Below are 23,173 nucleotides of genomic sequence, written 5' to 3' on the forward strand. Positions count from 1 at the left end.
CCAAGCTACGTCTTGGTGCTTGTTGGAAAGTTCTGGCGATGAGGCATTCTGCCAAATGACTTTGACAGTCTGCTCGGGGAACCATCCCACAGGGTCCACCCTCTCCTTTTCCCTCAGGGCCTCTAGGACGTTACGTGCTGACCACTGCCTGATGGACTTGTGGTCAAAGGTGTTTTTCTGCATAAATTTTTCCACCAGGGACAGGTGGTACGGCACGGTCCAACTACTTGGAGCGTCCCGCGGCAGCATGGCCAGACCCATCCTTCGCAACACCGGGGACAGGTAGAACCTCAGCACGTAGTGACACTTGGTGTTTGCGTACTGAGGGTCTACGCACCGCTTGATGCAGCCACACACAAAGGTGGCCATCAGTATGAGGGCGATGTTGGGCACGTTTTTTCCCCCTTTATCTAGAGGCTTGTACATCGCGTCCCTGCAGACACGATCCATTTTCGACCTCCAGATAAAGCGGAAGATGGCTCGAGTGATCGCCATCGCGCAGGAGTGTGGAATGGGCCAGACCTGCGCCACGTACAGCAACAGCGAGAGTACCTCACACCTGATGACCAGGTTCTTACCCGCAATGGAGAGGGAGCGTCGCTCCCACATGCCCAGTTTCCTTTTCACCATAGCCACTCGCTCCTTCCAGTTTCTAACGCATGCCCCGGTCCCTCCGAACCATATCCCCAGCACCTTCAGGCCGTCAGCCCTGACAGTGAAGGGGACAAAGGATCGGTCAGCCCAGTTCCCAAAGAACATGGCCTCGCTCTTCCCACGATTTACCTTGGCTCCCGAGGCCAGTTCGAACTGGTCGCAGACGTGCATCAGTCTGCGCACCGACAGCGGATCCGAGCAGAAGACGGCGACGTCGTCCATGTACAGGGAGGCTTTTACCTGAGTGCCTCCACTGCCTGGGATCGTCACTCCTCTTATGCCCGGATCCTTCCTGATGGACTCGGCAAAGGGTTCTATGCAGCACACGAAAAGGACAGGCGAGAGAGGGCAGCCCTGCCTGACTCCAGATTTAATCGGAAAGCTATCTGTTTCCCACCCATTGATTGAGACTGCGCTACTGATGTTAGTGTAGAGCAGTTGGATCCAATTTCGAATTCCCTCCCCAAAGCCCATTTTGGAGAGCACATCCCCCATGTAGGTGTGCGATATTCTGTCAAAGGCCTTCTCCTGATCCAAGCTGATGAGGCAGGTATCCACACCCCTGTCCTGTACATAGGCAATCGTATCCCTGAGCAGCGCCAGGCTGTCAGAGATCTTCCTGCCTGGCACAGAGCAGGTCTGGTCAGGGTGAATCACCAATTCCAGAGCGGATTTGACCCGGTTGGCGATGACCTTGGACAGAATCTTATAGTCCACATTCAACATGCTACGCACATGCTGACTGCCTGGTCCCAGGGTCCTCCTCTCGCACTCTCCTCTAGGTGCTGCTGACTGCCTGTCCCAGGGTCCTCCTCTCGCACTCTCCTCTAGGTGCTGCTGACTGCCTGTCCCAGGGTCCTCCTCTCGCACTCCCCTCAAGATGATTCCAACCCATTCCTGGTTGGTCTCCCACATCCTACCAGCCATAACCTTGAGGTTATACAAAACTCTGCTGCCCGTGTCTTAACTGACCTTAAGTCCCATCCACCCATCACCCCTCTGCTTGCTACGCTGACTCCAGGTCGGGCAATATCTTGACTTTAAAATTTTCATCCTTATTTTCAACTCCCTCCATGCCTGGCCCCTCCCTACCTCTGTAAGCTCCTCTAGCCCCACGTCCCTCTGAGATACCTATGCTCCTCTGTTTCTGGTCTCTTGTGGATTCACGGTTTAAATTACCCCACTGCCGGCAGCCATGCCTTCAACTGCCTGGGCTCCAAGCTCCGGAATTCCCTCCCTAAACCTCTCTGCCTCTTTACCTTGCTTTCTTCCTTTAAGACACTCCTTAAAACCTACCTCTTGGACCAAGCTTTTGGTCACCTAACCTAATATCTCCCAATGAGTCTTGGTGTCAGATTTTGCTTGACAATCACTCTTGCAAAGCACCCTGGGACAGTTTATAACATTAATGGGATCAAGTAAAGCTGTTGTTGCAATAGGCGCTGTTGTCACATAGGAAACAGATCAGCCAATGTGCTCACAGCAAGATCCCAGAAACAGCAATGTGACCCTCTGTTTTACTGATGAGGGGTAAATATTGGCCCGCACACCTGGGAGAGTTCCCCTGTTTTCCGTTGATTGGTGGTGTACAATCTTTTACATCCAACTGAGAGAGTAGACAGAGCCTCAGAAGCACAGAATCACATGGTGCAGAAGAGGCCCTTCGGCCCATCGAGTCTGCACCGACACGTGAGAAACACCTGACCTACCTACCTAATCCCACTTACCAGCACTTGGCCCATAGCCTTGAATGTTATGACATGCCAAGTGCTCATCCAGGTACTTTTTAAAGGATGTGAGGCAACCCGCCTCCACCACCCTCCCAGGCAGCGCATTCCAGACTGTCACCACCCTCGGGGTAAAAAAGTTTTTCCTCACATCCCCACTAAACATCCTGCCCCTCACCTTGAACTTATGTCCCCTCGTGACTGACCCTTCAACTAAGGGGAACAGCTGCTCCCTATCCACCCTGTCCATGCCCCTCATAATCTTGTACACCTCGATCAGGTCACCCCTCAGTCTTCTCTGCTCCAACAAACACAACCCAAATCTATCCAAACTCTCTTCATAACTTAAATGTTTCATCCCAGGCAACATCCTGGTGAATCTCCTCTGCACCCCCTCCAGTGTAATCACATCCTTCCTATAATGTGGAGTCCAGAACTGCACACAGTACTCCAGCTGTGGCCTCACCAAGGTTCTATACAACTCCAACATGACCTCCCTACTTTTGTAATCTATGCCTCGATTGATGAAGGCAAGTGTCCCAAATGCCTTTTTCACCACCCCACTAACATGCCTCATTTAATGTCTCATCTGAAATGTCTCATCCAGCAATGGAACACTCCCTGACAGCCGCACTGGGAGTCTCAGTCTAGGTTTTGCACACAGGTCCCTGGATTGGGACATGAAGCCATGTCCAGTGACGAGAGTGTTCCCCATTGATCAGAACAAACAGCATTTCGAAAGCCTCACTGCCTTTTTGAGAAGGATGATGGAAGGAGCTTTTTTTTCATCATTCACAGGATGTGGGCTTCACTGGCTGGGCCAGCATTTATTGCCCACCCCTAATTGCCCTTGAGAAGGTGGTGGTGAGCTGCCTTCTTGAACCGCTGCAGTCCATGTGGTGTAGGTACACCCACAGTGCTGTTAGGGAGGGAGTTCCAGGATTTTGACCCAGTGACAGTAAAGGAAAGGCGATATATTTCCAAGTCAGGATGGTGAGTGACTTGGAGGGGGACTTCAAGGTGGTGGTGTTCCCATCTATCTGCTGCCCTTGTCCTTCTAGATGGTAGTGGTCATGGGTTTGGAAGGTGCTGTTGAAGGAGCCTTGGTGAATTCCTGCTGTGCACCTTGTAGATGGTACACACTGCTGCTACTGTGCGTAGGTGGTGGAGGGAGTGAATGTTGAAAGTGGTGGATGAGGTGCCAATCAAGCGGGCTGCTTTGTCCTGGATGGTGTCAAATTTCTTGAGTGTTGTGGGAGCTGCACTCATCCAGGCAAGTGGGGAGTATTCCATCACACTCCTGACTTGTGCCTTGTAGATGGTGGACAGGCTTTGGGGAGTCAGGAGGTGAGTTACTCATCACACGATTCCTAGCCTCTGACCTGCTCCTGTAGCCACAGTATTTATATGGCTAGTCCAGTTCAGTTTCTGGTCAATGGTAACCCTCAGGATGTTGATAGTGGGGGTAATGCCATTGCATGTGAAGGGGTGATGGTTAGATTCTCTCTTGTTGGAGATAGTCATTGCCTGAAACACGAATGTTACTTGTCTCATGTCAGTCCAAGCCTAGATATTGTGCAGGTCTTGCTGCATTTGGACATGGACTGTTAATACAAACTTTACTGTTTTTCAGAAGGAGCTGCAACTGACAACAGCAGATACAACATTAGCACAGGCATGGACCACAACATGGCTCATTTACTGGCAGGTAGGAAACTCTCTCTCTCTAACAGAGTCACCCGAAAATTGACGCATGCTTTACCGACCTGTCACTGACACACCTGACCTGTCATTGCCACCAGTCACTTCCACTGACCCACCTTCCCCCATATCGCTCACTCCATAAGACCATAAGACCATAAGACATAGGAGCAGAAATTAGGCCATTCGGCCCATCAAGTCTGCTCCGCCATTCAATCATGGCTGATAAGTTTCTCAACCCCATTCTCCCGCCTTCTCCCCGTAACCTTTGATCCCCTTACCAATCAAGAACCTATCTAACTCGGTCTTAAATACACTCAATGACCTGGCCTCCACAGCCTTCTGTGGCAATGAATTCCATAGATTCACCACTCTCTGGCTAAAGAAATTTCTCCTCATCTCTGTTCTAAAAAGTCTTCCCTTTACTCTGAGGCTGTGCCCTCAGGTCCTAGTCTCTCCTACTAAGGGAAACATCTTCCGCATGTCCACTCTATCCAGGCCTTTCAGTATTCTGTAAGTTTCAATCAGATCCCCCCATATCCTTCTAAACTCCATCGAGTATAGACCCAGAGTCCTCAAACGTTCCTCATATGTTAAGCCTTTCATTCCTGGGATCATTCTCGTGAACCTCCTCTGGACCCTCTCCAGGGCCAGCACATCCTTCCTGAGATAAGGAGTCAAAATTGCTCACAATATTCTAAATGTGGTCTGACCAGAGCCTTATAAAGCCTCAGCAGCACATCCCTGCTTTTATATTCTAGTCCTTTCGAAATAAATGCCAACATTGCATTTGCCTTCCTAACTACCGACTCAACCTGCAAGTTAACCTTAAGAGAATCCTGGACTAGGACCCCCAAGTCGCTTTGCACTCCAGATTTCTGAATTCTCTCCCCATTTAGAAAATAGTCTATGCCTCTATTCTTCCTACCAAAGTGCATGACCTCACACTTGCCCACGTTGTATTCCATCTGCCACTTCTTTGCCCATTCTCCTAACCTGTCCAAATCCTTCTGCAGCCTCCCCGCCTCCTCAATACTACCTGTCCCTCCACCTATCTTCCACTGACACACACTTCCCCATATCCCTCACTCCCACTGACTTTTTCCCCCATATCCCTCACTCCCACTGACACACACTTCCACCATATCCCTCACTCCCACTGACCCACCTATCCCATATCCCTCACTCCCACTGACCCACCTTCCCCATATCCCTCGCTCCCACTGCCCCACTTTCTCCATATCCCTTACTCCTACTGACCCACCTTCCCCATATCCCTTACTCCTACTGCCCCACCTTCCCCATATCCCTCACTCCCACTGACCCACCTTCCCCATATCCCTCACTCCCACTGACCCACCTTCCCCCATATCCCTCACTCCATAAGACCTAAGACCATAAGACATAGGAGCAGAAATTAGTCCATTCGGCCCACCAAGTCTGCTCCACCATTCAGTCATGGCTGATAAGTTTCTCAACCCCATTCTCCCGCCTTCTCCCCGTAACCTTTGATCCCTTTACCAATCAAGAACCTATCTATCTCCGTCTTAAATACACTCAATGACCTGGCCTCCACAGCCTTCTGTGGCAATGAATTCCATAGATTCACCACTCTCTGGCTAAAGAAGTTTCTCCTCATCCCTGTTCTAAAAGGTCTTCCCTTTACTCTGAGGCTGTGCCCTCAGGTCCTAGTCTCTCCTACTAAGGGAAACATCTTCCCCACGTCCACTCTATCCAGACCTTTCAGTATTCTGTAAGTTTCAATCAGATCCCCCCTCATCCTTCTAAACTCCATCGAGTGTAGACCCAGAGTCCTCAAACGTTCCTCATATGTTAAGCCTTTCATTCCTGGGATCATTCTCGTGAACCTCCTCTGGACCCTCTCCAGGGCCAGCACATCCTTCCTGAGATACGGGGCCCAAAATTGCTCACAATATTCTAAATGTGGTCTGACCAGAGCCTTATCAAGCCTCCTTTCCCCATATCCCTCACTCCCACTGACCCACCTTCCCCATATCCCGCACTCACACTGCCCCACCTTCCCCATATCCCTCACTCCCACTGCCCCACCTTCCCCCATATCCCTCACTCCCACTGACCCACCTTCCCCCATATCCTTCAATGCCACTGACACACATCTCGCCCATATCCCTCACTCACGCTGATCCAAGATCCCCCATATCCCTCACCCTCACTGACTCACCTTCCTCAAATCCCTCACTCCCACCGACCTACATTCTCCCATTTCCCTCATTCACAGAATCACAGAATCACACAGTACAGAAGAGGCCCTTCGGCCCGCTGAGCCTGCACTGACTCACTGACATTCCCACTGACCCACCTTCCCCCATTTCCCTTACTCCCACTGAACCAGCTTACCCCATATCCCTCACTCCCACGTACACAGCTTCCCCAATATCCCTTACTTATACTGACCCACCTTCCCACATATTACTCACTCGCATTGACACGCCTTCCCCATATCCCTCACTCCATCCGATTCACCTTCCCCCATATCACTCACTCCCACTGACCCACCTTCCTGCATATCCCTCAGTCCCACTAACCCACTTTCTCCCATATCCCTCATTCCCACTGATCCCACCTTCCTACATATCCCTCAGTCCCACTAACCCACTTTCCCCCGTATCCCTCATTCCCACTGACCCACCTTCCTGCATATCCCTCAGTCCCACTACCCACTTTCCCCATATCCCTCATTCCCACTGACCCACCTTCTCCAATATCTCTCACTCCCACTGACTCATCTTCCTCCATACCCCTCACTCCCACTCACCCACCTTCCCCCATATCCCAAACTCCCACTCACCCACCTTCCCCTATAATCCTCACTCCCACTAACCCACCTTCCCCCACATCTCTCACTTCCACTGACTCACCTTCCCTCAGATCCCTCACTTCCACCCACCCATCTTTGCCCATATCCCTTGCTTCCACCAACTCATCTTCCTCAATATCCCTCACTCTCACTGACCCTCCTTCCCCCATATCCGTCAGTCCCACTGACCTGCAATCTCGCATATCCCTCAGTCCAACAGACCCACCTTCCACCATATCTCTCACTCCTACCGATTCACCTTCCCCCATGTCCCCCAATTCCACCAACCTAACTTCCCCATATCCCTCACTCTCACTGACCAACCTTCCCCCATATCCCTCACTCTCACAGACCCACCTCCCACCATGTCCCTCACTCCCACCGACCTACCTTCCCCAACACTCCCCTCTCCCACCAACTCATCTTCCTCCATATTCCTTACTCCCGGCGACTTGCCTTCCCCATATCCCAAACTTTCACCGACTCACCTTCCCCCATATCACTGATTTACACTGACCCACCTTCCCCCATATCCCTCACACCCACTGACCCACCTTCTCCCATATCCGTCACTCCCACTGACCTACCTTCCCCCATATCCCTCACTCCCACTGACTCACCTTCCCCCATATCCCTCACTCCTATTGAACCATCTTCCCCCATATCCCCCACTTGCACTGACATACCTTCCCCCATATCCCTGACTCCCACTGACCTACCTTACCCCATATCCCTCAATCCCACTGATGCGCCATCACCAATATCTCTCTCTCCAAATTAAATTCCTTCCCCATATCCCTCACTCCCACTGACCCACCTTCACCCTATTCCTCACTTGAACTGGCTCACTTTCCCCCAGATCCTTCACTCTCAGTGACCCACCTTCCCACACGTCCCACACTCCCAATGACCCACCTTCCCCCATATCCCACACTCTCAATGACCCAGCTTTCCCCATATCCTTCACTCCCACCTTCCCTGTATCCCTCACTCCCACTAGCCCAGGTTACCCCATATCTCTCACTCCCATGACCTACTTTCCCCCATACCTCTCACTCCCACTGAATCATCTTCCTCCATATCCCTTACTCCCACCGACTCATCTTCCTCCATATCTCTCAGTCACTTCGACTCACCTTCCCCTTGGTGAATTCCTGCAGTGTGCGTCGGTGGTGGAGGGAGTGAATGTTTGTGGATGTGGTGCCAATCAAGCGGGCTGCTTTGTCCTGGATGGTGTCAAGCTTCTTGAGTGTTGTGGGAGCTGCACTCATCCAGGCAAGTGGGGAGTATTCCATCACACTCCTGACTTGTGCCTTGTAGATGGTGGGCAGACTTTGGGGAGTCAGGAGGTGAGTTACTTGTCACACGATTCCTAGCCTCTGACCTGCTCTTGTAGCCACAGTATTTATTTGGCTAGTCCAGTTCAGTTTCTGGTCAATGGTGACCCCCAGGATGTTGATAGTGGGTGATTCAGTGATGGTAATGCCATTGAACATCAAGGGGCGATGGTTAGATTTGCTCTTGTTGGAGATGGTCATTGCCTGGCACTTGTGTGGCACGAATGTTACTTACCACTTATCAGCCCAAGCCTGGATATTGTCCAGGTCTTGCTGCATTTGGACATGGACTGCTTCAGTATCTGAGGAGTCACGAATGGTGCTGAACATTGTGCAATCATCAGCGAACATCCCCACTTCTGACCTTATGATGGAAGGAAGGTCATTGATGAAGCAGCTGAAGATGGTTGGGCCGAGGACACTACCCTGAGGAACTCCTGCAGTGATGTCCTGGAGCTGAGATGACTAAGGGCAAGGGGAGCCCCAGGGGGATATAGTCCTGGGGAGGTGTTGGGGAGTTCTGGGTGGTGGGAGCCCTGAAGTGGGTCAGTCCTCAGTGGGGGCAGAAGCCCCAGGGGTTAGGGTGGAAAACCCCACGGTGGGAGGAGCCTTGTGAGGGAGGCACCCGGAGTGGAGGGAGTCCTGGGGAAAGAGTCCCTGGGGCATGGGGTGTCCTAGAAAGGGATCCCCAGTCTTATTTCCTTCTCCTTATCCCAGTGGTGCTGAGGCCAAATGTAGCAGCCCCTACTGTCGGCCCTGGTCAGTCTCTGAGACCGAGCTGGTCAGATGAAGAGAACGAGCAGTAGCAACACATTCTGCTGGAGCTATGGGGGTGTAGAATTAGGAGGCACAGTTTAAAAATAAGGTGTCTCCTATTTAAGATGGAGAGGAGGAGGAATTTCTTCTCTCAAAGGGTCGTTAGTCTTGGAATCCGCTTCCCCAGAGGGCAGTGGAGGCTTGGTCATTGAATATATTCAAGGCTGAGTTAGATTGTTGATCAACGAGGGAGTCGAGGGTTATGGGGGAACAGACAGGAAAGTGGAGTTGAGACCAGAATCAGATCAGCCATGATCTTACTGAATGGTGCAGCAGGGCCCGAGGAGCCGAATGGCCTACTCCTGCTCACATTTCATATGTTCTTACAGAGAAATACAATTACTGTCCCCAAAACACTGAGAGAGACTGCAAGTGGAGGATAGGGAGAGACAGAGATAGTGAGAGAGAGAGAGGCGGGGGAGAAAGAGGGACGTGGACAAGGAGAGAAGGGGTCCAGGGAAGACACAGAGTGACACAGAGAGAGGGTGACAAAGGGAGAGAGAGAGAGGGAGAGAGAAACAGGCAGAGATAGATTAGCAGAGACAGACAAAATGTCGGATAGAGAGGGATGGGTGAGAGTGGTACAGCAAAGGAGGCAGAGAGCGAGAGAAGGATTCAGGGACAGGGGATGAGTATAATTTAATTCGATTGAGGGTTGGCTGGTTACAGTGATTGTAGTTGGTGACAGAACTCCTCAGGCTCAAATCTCAACAGCTTAAATCAATATTGCACATGCTTGAAGTTCTGCCAGGGTCACCACAGGCATTCAAAATCCTTCCTTCACTCACCATCCAGCCGCCAACTCCAGAGCTCAGAGACAGGCAGGAGTCTGAAGCCATCCCAGTGCCTCAGCCTGGAGTCCAAGCACAGTGATCAGGGCTACGTGTCCTGGGAACAGTGAGGATGATAGAATAGTGGCTATCTGTATGGTTTTATTTCATGTGTAATGTACCTTTAAGAATAATACTTGTTAGGCAAGATCACATGATCTGTAGTAACCAATAGGAGAGTAGCGCGGGCTACCTCATCGGTCAGTGTAGAGATAGAGTTGGAGTTGAAAGCACACGTGTAGTTGCTGCTGAGTATATTGTAAATAAACTTAATGTTTCCACCCAAGAAGTAACTGCAGATCAACTCTACCATTAATGGTACAACTCGGCCACCCTTACAATACTAACCCTCCCCTGCACAAATACTCATGCACACATACACTCTCACACCTACACACACACACACACACACACACACACATTTGTTCACAGTGAACTAGTGAGAAACATAAAAATAGACTGTGAATGCATCTATAGGTATGTAGAAAGAAAAAGATTAGCACCATTGGGCCCATTACAGGCAGAGACAAGAGCATTTATAATGGAGAATAGGAAATGGCAGAGAAGCTAAACAAACACTTGGTGTCTGTCTTCACGGGGGAGACACAAGGAACCCTCCACTAATACGAGACAAAAAAGGGACTAGTGAGATTAAGGACCTGAAAGCAATTAATATTAATAAGAAAGTGGCTCTGGGAAATGAATGGGACTGAAAGTTGATAAATCCCCTGGACCTGATGATCGACGCCCCAGGGTGTTGAAAGAGGCGACTGCAGACAGAGCGAATGCATTGGTGGTCACCTTCCAAATTTTTATAGACTCTGGAATGGTTCCTGCAGATTGGACAGTAGGAAATGTAACTCCTGTATTTAAGAAAGGAGGGAGAGAGAAAACAGGGAACTACAGACCTGTTAGCCTGGCATCATTCATAGGGAAAATGCTAGAATCTATAATAAAGGATGTGATAGCAGAACACTTAGAAAATAATGGTAGGATTGGGAAGAGTCAACATGGATTTATGAAAGGGAAATAATGTTTGACAAACCCTGTTAGATTTTTTTTGAGTAAGTAACCAGCAGAATGGAAACAGGGGAACCAGTTACTGTGGTATAGTTGGATTTTCAGAAGGTTTTCGTTAAGGTCCCACACAAAAGGTTAGTAAACAAAATTAGAGCGCATGGGATTGTGGGCAAAATACTGACATGGATTGAGAATTGGTTAATGGACAGAAAATAGAGAGTAGGAATAAATGGGTCATTCTCGGGTGGGCAGGCTGTGACTAGTGGGATACCACAAGGATCAGTGCTTAGGCCCCAGATATTCACAATCTAAAGCAATGATCTGGATGTGGGAACCAAATGTAATATTTCCCAAGTTTGCTGATGATATAAAACGAGGTGGGAATGTGAGTTGTGAGGAGGATGCAAAGAGGCTTCAAGAGGATTTAGACAGGCTGAGTGAGTGGGCAAGAACTTGGCAGATGGAAAATGTGAAGTTATCCACTTTGTTAGAAAAACAGAAATGTAGAGCATTTGTTAAATGGCGAGAGATTGGGAAGTGTTGATGTCCAAAGGGACCTGGATGTTCCTGTTCATAAGTCACTGAAAATTAACATGCAGGTGCAGTAAGCAATTAGGAAGCCAAATGATATGTTGACCACTTATTGGAAGGGGATTTGAGTAAAGGAGTGAAGACGTCTTACTGCAATTGTATCGAGCCTTGGTGAGATCACACCTGGAGTACTGTGTATGTTTTTGGTCTACTTAAGGTAGGATATACATGCCATAGAGCGAGTGCAACAAAGGTTCACTAGACTGATTCCTGAGATGGTGGGATTGTCCTACGAGGAGAGATTGAAGGGAATGGGCTGATATTCTCTAGAGTTTAGAAGAATGAGAGGTGATCTCCATGAAGCATACTAAATTCTTACAGGACTCGACAGGGTAGATGCAGGAAGGATGTTTTCTCCTGGATGGGAGGGTCTAGAACCAAGGAGCACAGACTGACAATAAGAGGTAGGCCATTTAGGACTGAGATGAGGAGGAATTTCTTTACTCAGGGCATGGTGAATCTTTCGAATTCTCCACCTCAGAGGGTTGTGCAAGCTAAGTCATTGAGTACATGGAAGATAGAGATTGATAGATGTCTAGATATTAAAGATATCAAGGGATATGTAATAGTGCAGAAAAATGGTGTTGAGGTAGCAGAATGGCCTAATCCTGCTGCTATTTGGTTTGTTTCTATGTTCCCACTCTCTCTCACACACACACACTCTCACACACACATACACGCTCTCTCACACACACACACACACACACACAACACAAACATTCTCATAAACATCCTCTTTCACACACTCCCTCACACCCTGTGGGCGGAATGTTATGGCTCTGTTGCGGTAGAGGTGGTGCCAGAGAATTCGGTGCTGCTGTTCAGAAGGCCAATGACTTTGGCGGAACAGGAAAACCGCAACTGGCAGGAGGGGCTGTAAAATTCCATCCGATTGTACTGAGCTCTGAATTCAAATCCCACACAGGGCTGCTGGCGAATTTAAATTCACTTAATTAAATAAATGTGGAATAAAACCTAGTCTCAGTAACGGTGACCATGAAACTATCATTGATTGTTGTAAAAACCCATCTGGTTCACTAATGTCCTTTAAAGAAGGAAATCTGCTGTCCTTACTCGGTCTGGCCTACATGTGACTCCAGACCCACAGCAATGCCCTCTGAAATGGCCAAGCAAGTCACTCAGCCATACTCTAGAAAATGTAATGTAATAGGGCAATAAATATTGGCCTAGCTCACATCCCAAATTGAAAAAAAACACTCTCACATTCAAACACAAAAATAAATACACAGACTCACGCACTCACACACAGAGAGGGTTTACTAGGGGGGGCGCCACATGGGAGGCTATTGCTGATGATGAAGGAATAGAGAATTAAAGGGAAGCTAGCAGACTGGATTAGTGTGGTTAGAAGGAGGAGACAGAGGCTGGGAGTTATGGCAAGTTTCTCCAAGTTTGGAAGGGTACACTGATATCTGACAGGAGACTCTCCTGGACTCTCATCTATTCACCGTGTACAGCACTGATGGAGAGAGAGAGGGTGAAAGGGAAGGGGGGAAACACACTGCTATATGTGGATCACAAATATAAAAACCAGAGAAAAAAGGAAATAAAGATTTCTTAATAGATCTAATACTTCATCATAAAAAGCCCACAGCAGAGTGGAAGATCTCTCTCTCCCTACATACATTCGATATATTTCTCTCTCTCTTCCTCTCCCTCACCCTCACTCTTTCCCTCTCCCCTCTCTGCTACTTCCTCTCTCTCTCTCTCTCTGTCCCCTCTTTGCCACTGTCCCCTTCTCCCCCTCTCTCCCTCTCTCCCTCCCTCCTTCTCCATCCCTCTCCCCCTCTATCATTCTTCTCCTCTCTCTCTCTCTCTACACTCACTTCCTCCTCACCACCTTCCTTTCCTCTCCCTCCTCTCTTTCCTCTCCCCTTCCTCCCATCTCCCCATCTCCTTCTCCTCTCTCTTTCCCCTCTCTGCCACTCTCCTCCTCTCTATCCCTCTTCCCCTCCCTCCTTCATGCCCCTCTTCCAGTCTTCCTTTACCCTCTCCCCCTCCTCCATCTCATCCTCCTCTCTCCCTCTCCCTCCACCCCCTCTCTTCCCCCCAATCTCCCTTTTCCTCCCTCCCCTCTCCCCCTTACTCCATATCCCACTTCACTTCCCTCCCCCTCTACTTCCCACCTCTTTCTCCCCTTCCCTCTCTCTCTCCTCCTCCATCCCCCTCTCCCTTCCTCCTCCTTCCTCTTTCCCTCCTTCTCCATCTGCCCCTCCCCCTCCCCTTCCTCTTTCCCCATTCCCCTCTATCTCCTCCTTCATGTCCCCTCTCCTTTCTCCCCCTCTCTCTGTGGGAGAGGTGATCACATTCACCCTCACCCATTGTGGAAGAGACTCCTGATGCCAGGGACAGGGTCATTTGAATCCGAGGATAGCCTTAGTGCTCAGGTCCCTGGCCACAATGATCATTGTATCATAAGGTTTAGGCTGACTATGGAAAAGGACAAGGAACAATCTAGGGTAAGAGTAATTAACTGGGGGAAAGCCAACTTCACTGGGGTAGGAACCGATCTGATCCAGACAAATTGGAAGCAATGATTAGCAGGGAAAACTGTAACTGAAGAATGGGCTGTCTTTAAAGAAGGGGTAGTTTGGGAAGAGTCAAGGTCATTTTTTTTATTCATTCACGGGATGTGGGCTTCGCTGGCTGGGCCAGCATTTATTGCCCATCCCTAGTTGCCCTTGAGAAGGAGGTGGTGAGCTGCCTTCTTGAACCGCTGCAGTCCATGTGGTGTAGGTACACCCACTGTGCTGTTAGGGAGGGAGTTCCAGGATTTTGACCCAGTGACAGTGAAGGAACGGTGATATATTTCCAAGTCACGTTGGTGAATGACTTGGAGGGGGACTTCCAGGTGGTGGTCTGCTGCCCTTGTCCTTCTAGATGGTAGTGGACATGGGTTTGGAAGGTGCTGTTGAAGGAGTCTTGGTGAATTCCTGCAGTGCATCTTGTAGATGGTTTACACTGCTGCTACTGTGTGTCAGTGGTGGAGGGAGTGAATGTTTGTGGATGTGGTGCCAATCAAGCGGGCTGCTTTGTCCTGGATGGTGCCAAGCTTCTCGAATGTTGTGGGAGCTACACTCATCCAGGCAAGTGGAGAGTATTCCATCGCACTCCTGACTTGTGCCTTGTAGATGGTGGACAGGCTTTGGGGAGTCAGGAGGTGAGTTACTCATCACCTGATTCCTGCTCTTGTAGCCACAGTATTTATATGGCTAGTCCATTCAGTTTCTGGTCAATGGTAACCCCCAGGATGTTGATAGTGGGGAATTCAGTGATGGTAATGCCATTGAACATCAAGGGGTGATGGTTAGATTCTCTTTTGTTGGAGATGGTCTTTGCCTGGCGCTTGTGAGGCGCAAATGTTATTTGCCACTTGTCAGTCCAAGCCTGGATATTGTCCAGGTCTTGCTGCATTTGGACATGGACTGCTTCAGTATCTGAAGAGTCGTGAATGGTGCTGAACATTGTGCAATCATCAGTGAACATCCCCACTTCTGTCCTTATGATGAAAGGCTGATCATTGATGAAGCAGCTGAAGATGGTTGGACCTAGGACACTACCCTGAGGAACTCCTGCAGTGATGTCCTGGAGCTGAGACTGACCTCCAACAACCACAACCATCTTCCTTTGTGCTAGGTATGACTCCAGCCAGTGAAGAGTTTTCCTGCTGATTCCCATTGACTCCAGTTTTGCTCGGGCTCCTTGATGCCACACTTAGTCAAATGCGGCCTTGATGTCAAGGGCAGTCACTCTCACCTCACCTCGGGAGTTCAGCTCTTTTGTCCATGTTTGAACCAAGGATGTAATGAGGTCAGGAGCTGAGTAGCCCTGGCGGAACCCAAACTGGGCATCAGTGAGCAGGTTGTAGTGCCGCTTGATAGCACTGTTGATGACCCCTTCCATTACTTTACTGATGATGGAGAGTAGACTGATTGGGCGGTAATTGGCTGGGTTGGATTTGTCCTGCTTTTTGTGTACAGGACATACCTGGGCAATTTTCCACATAGCCAGGTATATGCCGGTGTTGTAGCTGTACTGGAACAGCTTGGCTAGGGGCATGGCAAGTTGTGGAGCAGAAGTCTTCAGTACTATTGCTGGAATATTGTCAGGGCCCATAGTCTTTGCAGTATCCAGTGCCTTCAGCCGTTTCTTGATATCATGTGGAGTAATTCGAATTAGCTGAAGACTGGCACCTGTGATGCTGGGGACCTCCGGAGGAGACCAAGGTGGATCATCCACTCGGCACTTCTGGCTGAAGATTGTAGCAAATGCTTCAGCCTTATCTTTTGCACTGATGTGCTGGGCTTCTCCATATTCACACAAGGGTGAAAGGAAGGGTAAACGAATCCAGAGCTCCCTTGAAGACCAAAGGGATAGAGATTAAAATGAAAAGTGTACTTTTAGCAGAGGTCAGGTGGCTAATGCAACCAAGCACCAGCCCAACAATAGAAGGGTCAGAGGGGAAGTGAAAAGCAATAAGAGAAGCGAAGAAAGAGTAAGAGAAGAAATTGGCAGCTAACATAAGAAGGGAATCCCAAAGTCTTCTATTGGCATAAACAAAAGGGTTGTAGAAGGATGAGTAATGCCAATTAGGGACCAAAAAGGAGTTTTATACATGGAGGTAGGGGGCGGAACTGAGGTATTAAATGAATACTTTGCATCTGTCTTTACCAAGGAAAATTCGACCCAGGCTTGGTGAAAGAGGATGAAATTCAGACACTAGAAGGGTTTAAATTAATAAGGAGGTGGTATTGGATAGACTTAAAGTTGATAAAACACTAGGACGTGATAGTGGAAATTGCATAGGCACTGGCCATAATTTTTCAGTCTTCCTTAGGCTCAGTGTTAGTGCCGGAGGACTGGAGATTTGAAACATTACCCCCTTGTTCAAAAAAGGGTGTAAAGATAAGCGCAGCAACTACAGGCCAGTTAGTTTAACCTCAATGGTGGGGAAACCTCTTGAAATGATCATTTGGTTCAAAATTAATAGTCACTGGACAAATGTAGGTTAATTAAGGAAAGCTAACATGGATATCTTAAGGGAAGATTGTGTTTAACTAACTTTCTGGAGTTTTTTGAAGAATGAGTCTGGAGAATTGATAATGGAAAAGAAGGAGATGGTAGATGAATTGAACAGGTACTTTGCATCAGTTTTCACTATAGAGGATACAAGTAACATCCCAGAAGTGCCTATAAACCAGGAAATGGAAGTGAGGAAGGAAGTCAGGAAAATTACAGTCACCAGAGAAATGGTACTGAGTAAATTGTTGGAGGTGCAGCTGACAAGAGACCAGGTCCTGATGGACTTCATCCTAGGGTCTTAAAAGAAGTGTCTAGTGAGATAGATGGTGCATTGGTTTTAATTTTCCAAAACTCCATAGATTCGGGGAAGGTCCCATTAGATTGAAAAATAGCAAATGTTACTCCTTTATTCAAAAAGGGAGGAAGACAGAAAGCAGGAAACTACAGGCCAGTTAGTCTAACATCTGTCACGGGGAAAATGTGAGAAGCTATTATTACTTAGAAAAGTTTAAGACAATCAGGCAGAGTCAACATGGTTTTGTGGAAGGGAAATCATGTTTAACCAAGTTACTGGAGTTCTTTGAGGAAGGAAGGGAACCAGTGGATGCACCACACTTAGATTTCCAGAAGGCATTTGATAAAGTGCTACATCAAAGGTTATTACAGAAAATAAAAGCTCATGGTATAGGGGGGAAACATATTAACATGGATAGAAGATTGGCTGGTGAACAGGAAGCAGAGAGCAGGCATAAATGGGTCTTCTTCAGGTTGGCAGATGTAATGAATGGTGTGTCACAGGGATCAGCGCCAGGGCGCCAACTATTTACAATTTATGTCAATGACGTGGATGAAGGGATTGAAGGGATGGTTACCAAATTCACTGATGACACAAAAATAGGTAGGAAAGTAAGATGTGAAGAGGACTTAAGGAGGCTACAAACAGATATAGATAGGTTAAGTGAGTGGGTAAAGATCTGGCAGATGGAGTTTAATGTGGGAAAATGTGAAATTGTCCATTTTGGCAGGAAGACTAAAAGGGAAGCTTATTATCTAAATAGTGAGAGATTGCAGAGCTCTGAGGTTCAGAGAGATCTGGGGATCTAGTGCATGTATCATAAAAGGCTGGTGTGCAAGTACAACATGATTGAATGGCGGAGCAGACTCGATGGGCCGAATGGCCTAATTTCTGCTCCTATTTCTTATGTATGGTCTTATGGTCTAACCAAGACAGGTTCTGGGGTAAAGAGCCATGATCTGATTGAACAGGCTGGAGGGATGAATGGCCTCCTGCTGTTCCTCAGTGGGCTGAATGGCCTCCTGCTGTTCCTGTGTAACAGGTTCGAGGGACTGAATGGCCTCCTACTGTTATTGTATAACAGGCTCGAGGGGCTGAATGGCCTACTGTTATTGTATAACAGGCTCGAGGGGCTGAATGGCCTCCCACTGTTCTTGTATAACAGGCTTGAGGGGCTGAATGGCTTCCTGCTGTTCTGGTGTAACAGGCTTGAGGGGCTGAATGGCCTCCTACTGTTATCGTATAACAGGCTCAAGAGGCTGAATGGCCTCCTGCTGTTCTGGTGTAACAGGGTCAAGGGGCTGAATGGCCTCCTCCTATACCTGTGCCTGTCCCGGGACAGGGTAATCTCGAATTCTATGTCTCTCATTTTGCTTTGTTTTGATCCTTAGATGCTGGAGGTGAAAGACCATCGAGATATCCTCCGACACCATGCTCTCCGCAGAAGCCTGAGAGTTATAGCATCGCTCCCCTCACCCCGTCACAGTCCCCGGTATGTAACTTACAACTATACAGCAGTGCCAGCAAAGCCAGGCTGTGACCCTGTGGACATACTCCCCACCTCTGACTCTACCAGACAATATCAGGCACATAGGAGTAACACACCATGAGTATTCACATTGCAACCTGTCAGGTTTTTAATCAGCCTGCGAATGCTTCTATTACTGCACTCTGTTAACCAGAGGAAGAACATAACAATATGAAAATATTGCAGAGGGGAGCTTTAGCCTGATCGAGTGTGATTCTGAAGAATTGTCCTCCTGTTCAATCAATTTAACCCTACACAGGACTTGGAGCAGATTTCTCATACAGAGTCAGGATTCACCAATATGCCCTACTGTACTAATCTGATGTGCGATATACCTTTAAGACAAATGTTGCAATGTAAGATCACATGATCTTAATACCCAATAGCAGAGTAGCGCAGGCTACCTCTGTGAGAGAGCCTTGAGTTAGACACTGAAAAGTGAAGGCAGAGTTTTGACTTGTGAGCACACAAGTGTAGCTGTTGAGTTTAGTTCGTAAATAAACAGCATGTGTTTATTCTAACAACGATCTCCTGAGTCTCTGCGCCAACTCGGTCAACCCGGACAACGTGTGCAACCCGGAACCTTTAGCCACAACAAACCAAGGCCACTGGATCCAACACCTACGTATAATTTCCACGTTAAATAATGCACACAGACCCTACCGCACCAGACAGGGGCTGACTCCTTCCCTTTCTCCTGCTATGTACCAAGTGCAGGAACTAACCGTGAATTCAGTATTGTTGCCTGTGATGTAGACTTACCTTTTGATGCTGCTGTGGTCCCATTGGTAGCACCCTCACCTCCAGATCTGAAGGTCTGTGTCCAAGTCCCATTCCTCAGCCTTTAGCACAATTCTAGGCAAACACCCCTGAGGAGGTGCTGCACTGTCAGAGGTGCTGTCTTGGATCCAGCATTACAGCCCTACCCTCACAGGTGAGTGTTCAAGATCCTTTGACATTATTTGGAAGAAGAGCAGGGGAGTTCTCCCTGGTGTCTGGCCCAATATCTATCCCTCAAACAGCATCACTAAAAAAAAAACAGATTGTCCGATCGTTATAAAGGGTAAGAGAGAGGCAAAAGTGGACATTGGGCTGCTGGAAAATGACGCTGGAGAAGTAGTAGTGGGGAACAAAGAAATGGCGGAGGAACTGAATAGGTACTTTGCGTCAGTCTTCACAGTGGAAGACACGAGTGACATCCCCAAAGTTCAAGAGAGTCGGGGGCAGAGGTGAGTATGGTGGCCATTACCAAGGAGAAGGTGCTAGGAAAACTGAAAGGTCTGAAGGTGGATAAATCACCTGGACCAGATGGATTACACCCCAGAGTTCTGAAGGAGATAGCTGAAGAGATAGTGGAGGCGTTAGTGGTGATATTTCAGGAATCACTGGAGTCAGGGAGGGTCCCAGAGGACTGGAAAATCGCTAATGTAACCCCCCTGTTTAAGAAGGGAGTGAGGCAAAATGGGAAATTACAGGCCGATTAGCCTGACCTCGGTCGTTGGTAAGATTTTAGAGTCCATTATTAAGGATGAGATTTCAGAATACTTGGAACTGCATGGTAAAATAGGGAAAAGTCAGCATGGTTTCATCAAGGGGAGGTCATGCCTGACAAATCTGTTAGAATTCTTTGAGGAGGTAATGAGCAGGTTAGACAAAGGAGAGCCAATGGATGTTATCTACTTGGATTTCCAGAAGGCCTTTGACAAGGTGTCGCACAGGAGGCTGCTCAGTAAGATAAGAGCCCATGGTGTTAGAGGCAAGGTACTAGCATGGATAGAAGATTGGCTGTCTGGCAGGAGGCAGAGAGTGGGGATAAGGGGGTCCTTCTCAGGATGGCGGCCGGTGACTAGTGGAGTTCCGCAGGGGTCAGTGTTGGGACAACAACTTTTCACCTTATACATTAATGATCTAGATGAAGGAACTGAGGGCATCCTGGCTAAGTTTGCAGATGATACAAAGATAGGTGGAGGGACAGGTAGTATTGAGGAGGCAGGGAGGCTGCAGAAGGATTTGGACAGGTTAGGAGAATAGGCAAAGAAGTGGCAGATGGAATACAACGTGGGCAAGTGTGAGGTCATGCACTTTGGTAGGAAGAATAGAGGCATAGACTATTTTCTAAATGGGGAGAGAATTCAGAAATCTGGAGTGCAAAGGGACTTGGGAGTCCTAGTCCAGGATTCTCTTCAGGTAAACTTGCAGGTTGAGTCGGTAGTTAGGAAGGCAAATGCAATGTTGGCATTTATTTCGAGAGGACTAGAATATAAAAGCAGGGATGTGCTGCTGAGGCTTTATAAGGCTCTGGTCAGACCACATGTAGAATATTGTGAGCAATTTTTGGCCCCGTATCTTAGGAAGGATGTGCTGGCCCTGGAGAGGGTCCAGAGGAGGTTCACGAGAACGATCCCAGGAATGAAAGGTTTAACATATGAGGAACATTTGAGGACTCTGGGTCTATACTCGATGGAGTTTAGAAGGATGAGGGGGGATCTGATTGAAACTTACAGAATACTGAAAGGACTGGATAGAGTGGACGTGGGGAAGATGTTTCCATTAGTAGGAGAGACTAGGACCCGAGGGCACAGCCTCAGAGTAACTTCTTTAGCCAGAGAGTGGTGAATCTATGGAATTCATTGTCACAGAAGGCTGTGGAGGCCAGGTCATTGAGTGTATTTAAGACCGAGATAGATAGGTTCTTGATTGGTAAGGGGATCAAAGGTTACGGGGAGAAGGCGGGAGAATGAGGTTGAGAAACTTATCAGCCATGAATGAATGGCGGAGCAGACTCGATGGGCGGAATAGCCTAATTTCTGCTCTTATGGTCCTATGGTCTTATGGTCTTATCACATTGTTTGTGGGATCCTGCTGTGCACAAATTGGCTGCTGCATTTCGTACATTACAGCAGTGACTACACTTCCAATAAAGACTGCAGTGGCTATGAAACATTGTGGTTTGTTCACAGCCGCTGTGTAAAGGGCTGTCCTTCGGGTACCTGACATGTCGCTGATTGATTTTGCAGAGATCTCTCGGGGACACGCCGCGTTATCGGCCCTTCAGTGTTGTGGTGGCCATTGACTTCGGGACAACAGCAAGTGGCTACGCCTTCAGCCTGGTGCAGGATCCTGAGACAATCCACATGATGAGGTACCTGGCCAAGATTTGTTTTCTCGTCAGTTAGATGTGGCCAGCACTTTTTGCCGATCTCTCTAGTTGCCCTCGGGAATGTGATGGTGAGCTGCCATCTGAAATGTAACTAGTGTTACTGAAAAGGGAGACATCTTGCTGAAACTTTTCATCTTGCACTCATCAGGACAAATGCAAGAGTGCCAAATTTCAAACAATCACAATTTATACTAGAGGAGAACAGTTACTGATTGGTTGGCAAGATGCCTCTGATTGGCCAAGGTGTTGACATGTAGGAAGCACAGGGAACCATAGGCTCCTCAAGCACCAGGGTAATTCAAAAAAGCATAAACCTTGCTTTTGTTTTATTCATTCACAGGATGTGGGCTTCTCTGGCTGGGCCAGCATTTATTGCCCATCCCTAGTTGCCCTTGAGAAGGGGGTGGTGAGCTGCCTTCTCGAACCGCTGCAGTCCCTGTGGTGTAGGTACACCCACAGTGCTGTTAGGGAGGGAGTTCCAGGATTTTGACCCAGTGACAGTGAAGGAACGGCCGATATATTTCCAAGTCAGGATGGTGAATGGCTTGGAGGGGAACTTCCAGGTGGTGGTGTTCCCATTTAGCTGCTGCCATTGTCCTTCTAGATGGTAGTGGTCGTGGGTTTGGAAGGTGATGTCTGATGAGTCTTGGTGAATTCCTGCTGTGCATCTTGTAGATGGTACACACGGCTACTACTGTGCGTTGGTGGTGGAGGGAGTGAATGTTTGTGGATGTGGTTCCAATCAAGCGGCTGCTTTGTCCTGGACGGTGTCCAGCTTCTTGAATGTTGTGGGAGCTGCGCTCATCCAAGCAAGTGGAGAGTATTCCATCACACTCCTGACTTGTGCCTTGTAGATGGTGGACAGGCTTTGTGGAGTCAGGAAGTGAGTTACTGATTGCAGGATTCCTAGCCACTGACCTGCTCTTGTAGCCACAGTATTTATATGGCTAGTCCAGTTCAGTTTCTGGTCAATGGTAACCCCCAGGATGTTGATAGTGGGGGATTCAATGATGGTAATGTCATTGAATATCAAGGGGTGATGGTTAGATTCTCCCTTGTTGGAGATGGTCTTTGCCTGGCACTTGTGAGGCAAGAATGTTACTTGCCACTTGTCAACCTAAGGGTGGATATTGTTGCAGGTCTTGTTGCATTTGGACATGGGCTGCTTCATTATCTGAGGAGTCACGAATTGTGAACATTGTGCAATCATCAGCGAACATCCCCACTTCTGACCTTATGATGGAAGGAAGGTCATTGATGAAGCAGCTGAAGATGGTTGGGCCGAGGACACTACCCTGAGGAACTCCTGCAGTGATGTCCTGGAGCTGAGATGACTGACCTCCAACAACCACAGCCATCATCCTTTGTGCTAGGTATGACCCCAACAGGGGAGAGCTTTTCCCCCTGGTTCCCATTGACTCCTGTTGCTAGGACTCCCTGATGCCATATTCGGTCAAATGCTGACTTGATGTCAAGGGCAGTCACTCTCACCTCACCTCTGGAGTTCAGCTTTTTTGTCCATGTTTGAACCAAGGCTGTAATAAGGTCAGGAGCTGAGTGGCCCTGGCGGAACCCAAACTGGGCATCAGTGAGCAGGTTGTTGCTAAGCAAGTGCTGCTTGATAGCACTGTT

General features: G+C 48.4%; 1 protein-coding gene across 2 annotated transcripts in view; it reads left to right on the forward strand.

The window, feature by feature from the left end:
- LOC144688516 (heat shock 70 kDa protein 12B-like) overlaps window positions 1-23,173 on the forward strand; it is a 73,687-nt gene that overhangs the window by 18,289 nt on the left and 32,225 nt on the right. The window contains exons 2-4 of one of the 2 annotated variants that reach the window (XM_078555187.1): window positions 4,015-4,089; window positions 18,245-18,345; window positions 21,399-21,523. In XM_078555187.1, coding sequence (XP_078411313.1) covers window positions 4,015-4,089; window positions 18,245-18,345; window positions 21,399-21,523 — 301 coding nt within the window. The remainder of the gene's footprint in view (window positions 1-4,014; window positions 4,090-18,244; window positions 18,346-21,398; window positions 21,524-23,173) is intronic. The other variant, XM_078555196.1, reaches the window with a different exon arrangement.

Source organism: Cetorhinus maximus, chromosome 1, assembly GCF_964194155.1.
Source record: "Cetorhinus maximus chromosome 1, sCetMax3.hap1.1, whole genome shotgun sequence".
Taxonomy (NCBI): domain Eukaryota; kingdom Metazoa; phylum Chordata; class Chondrichthyes; order Lamniformes; family Cetorhinidae; genus Cetorhinus; species Cetorhinus maximus.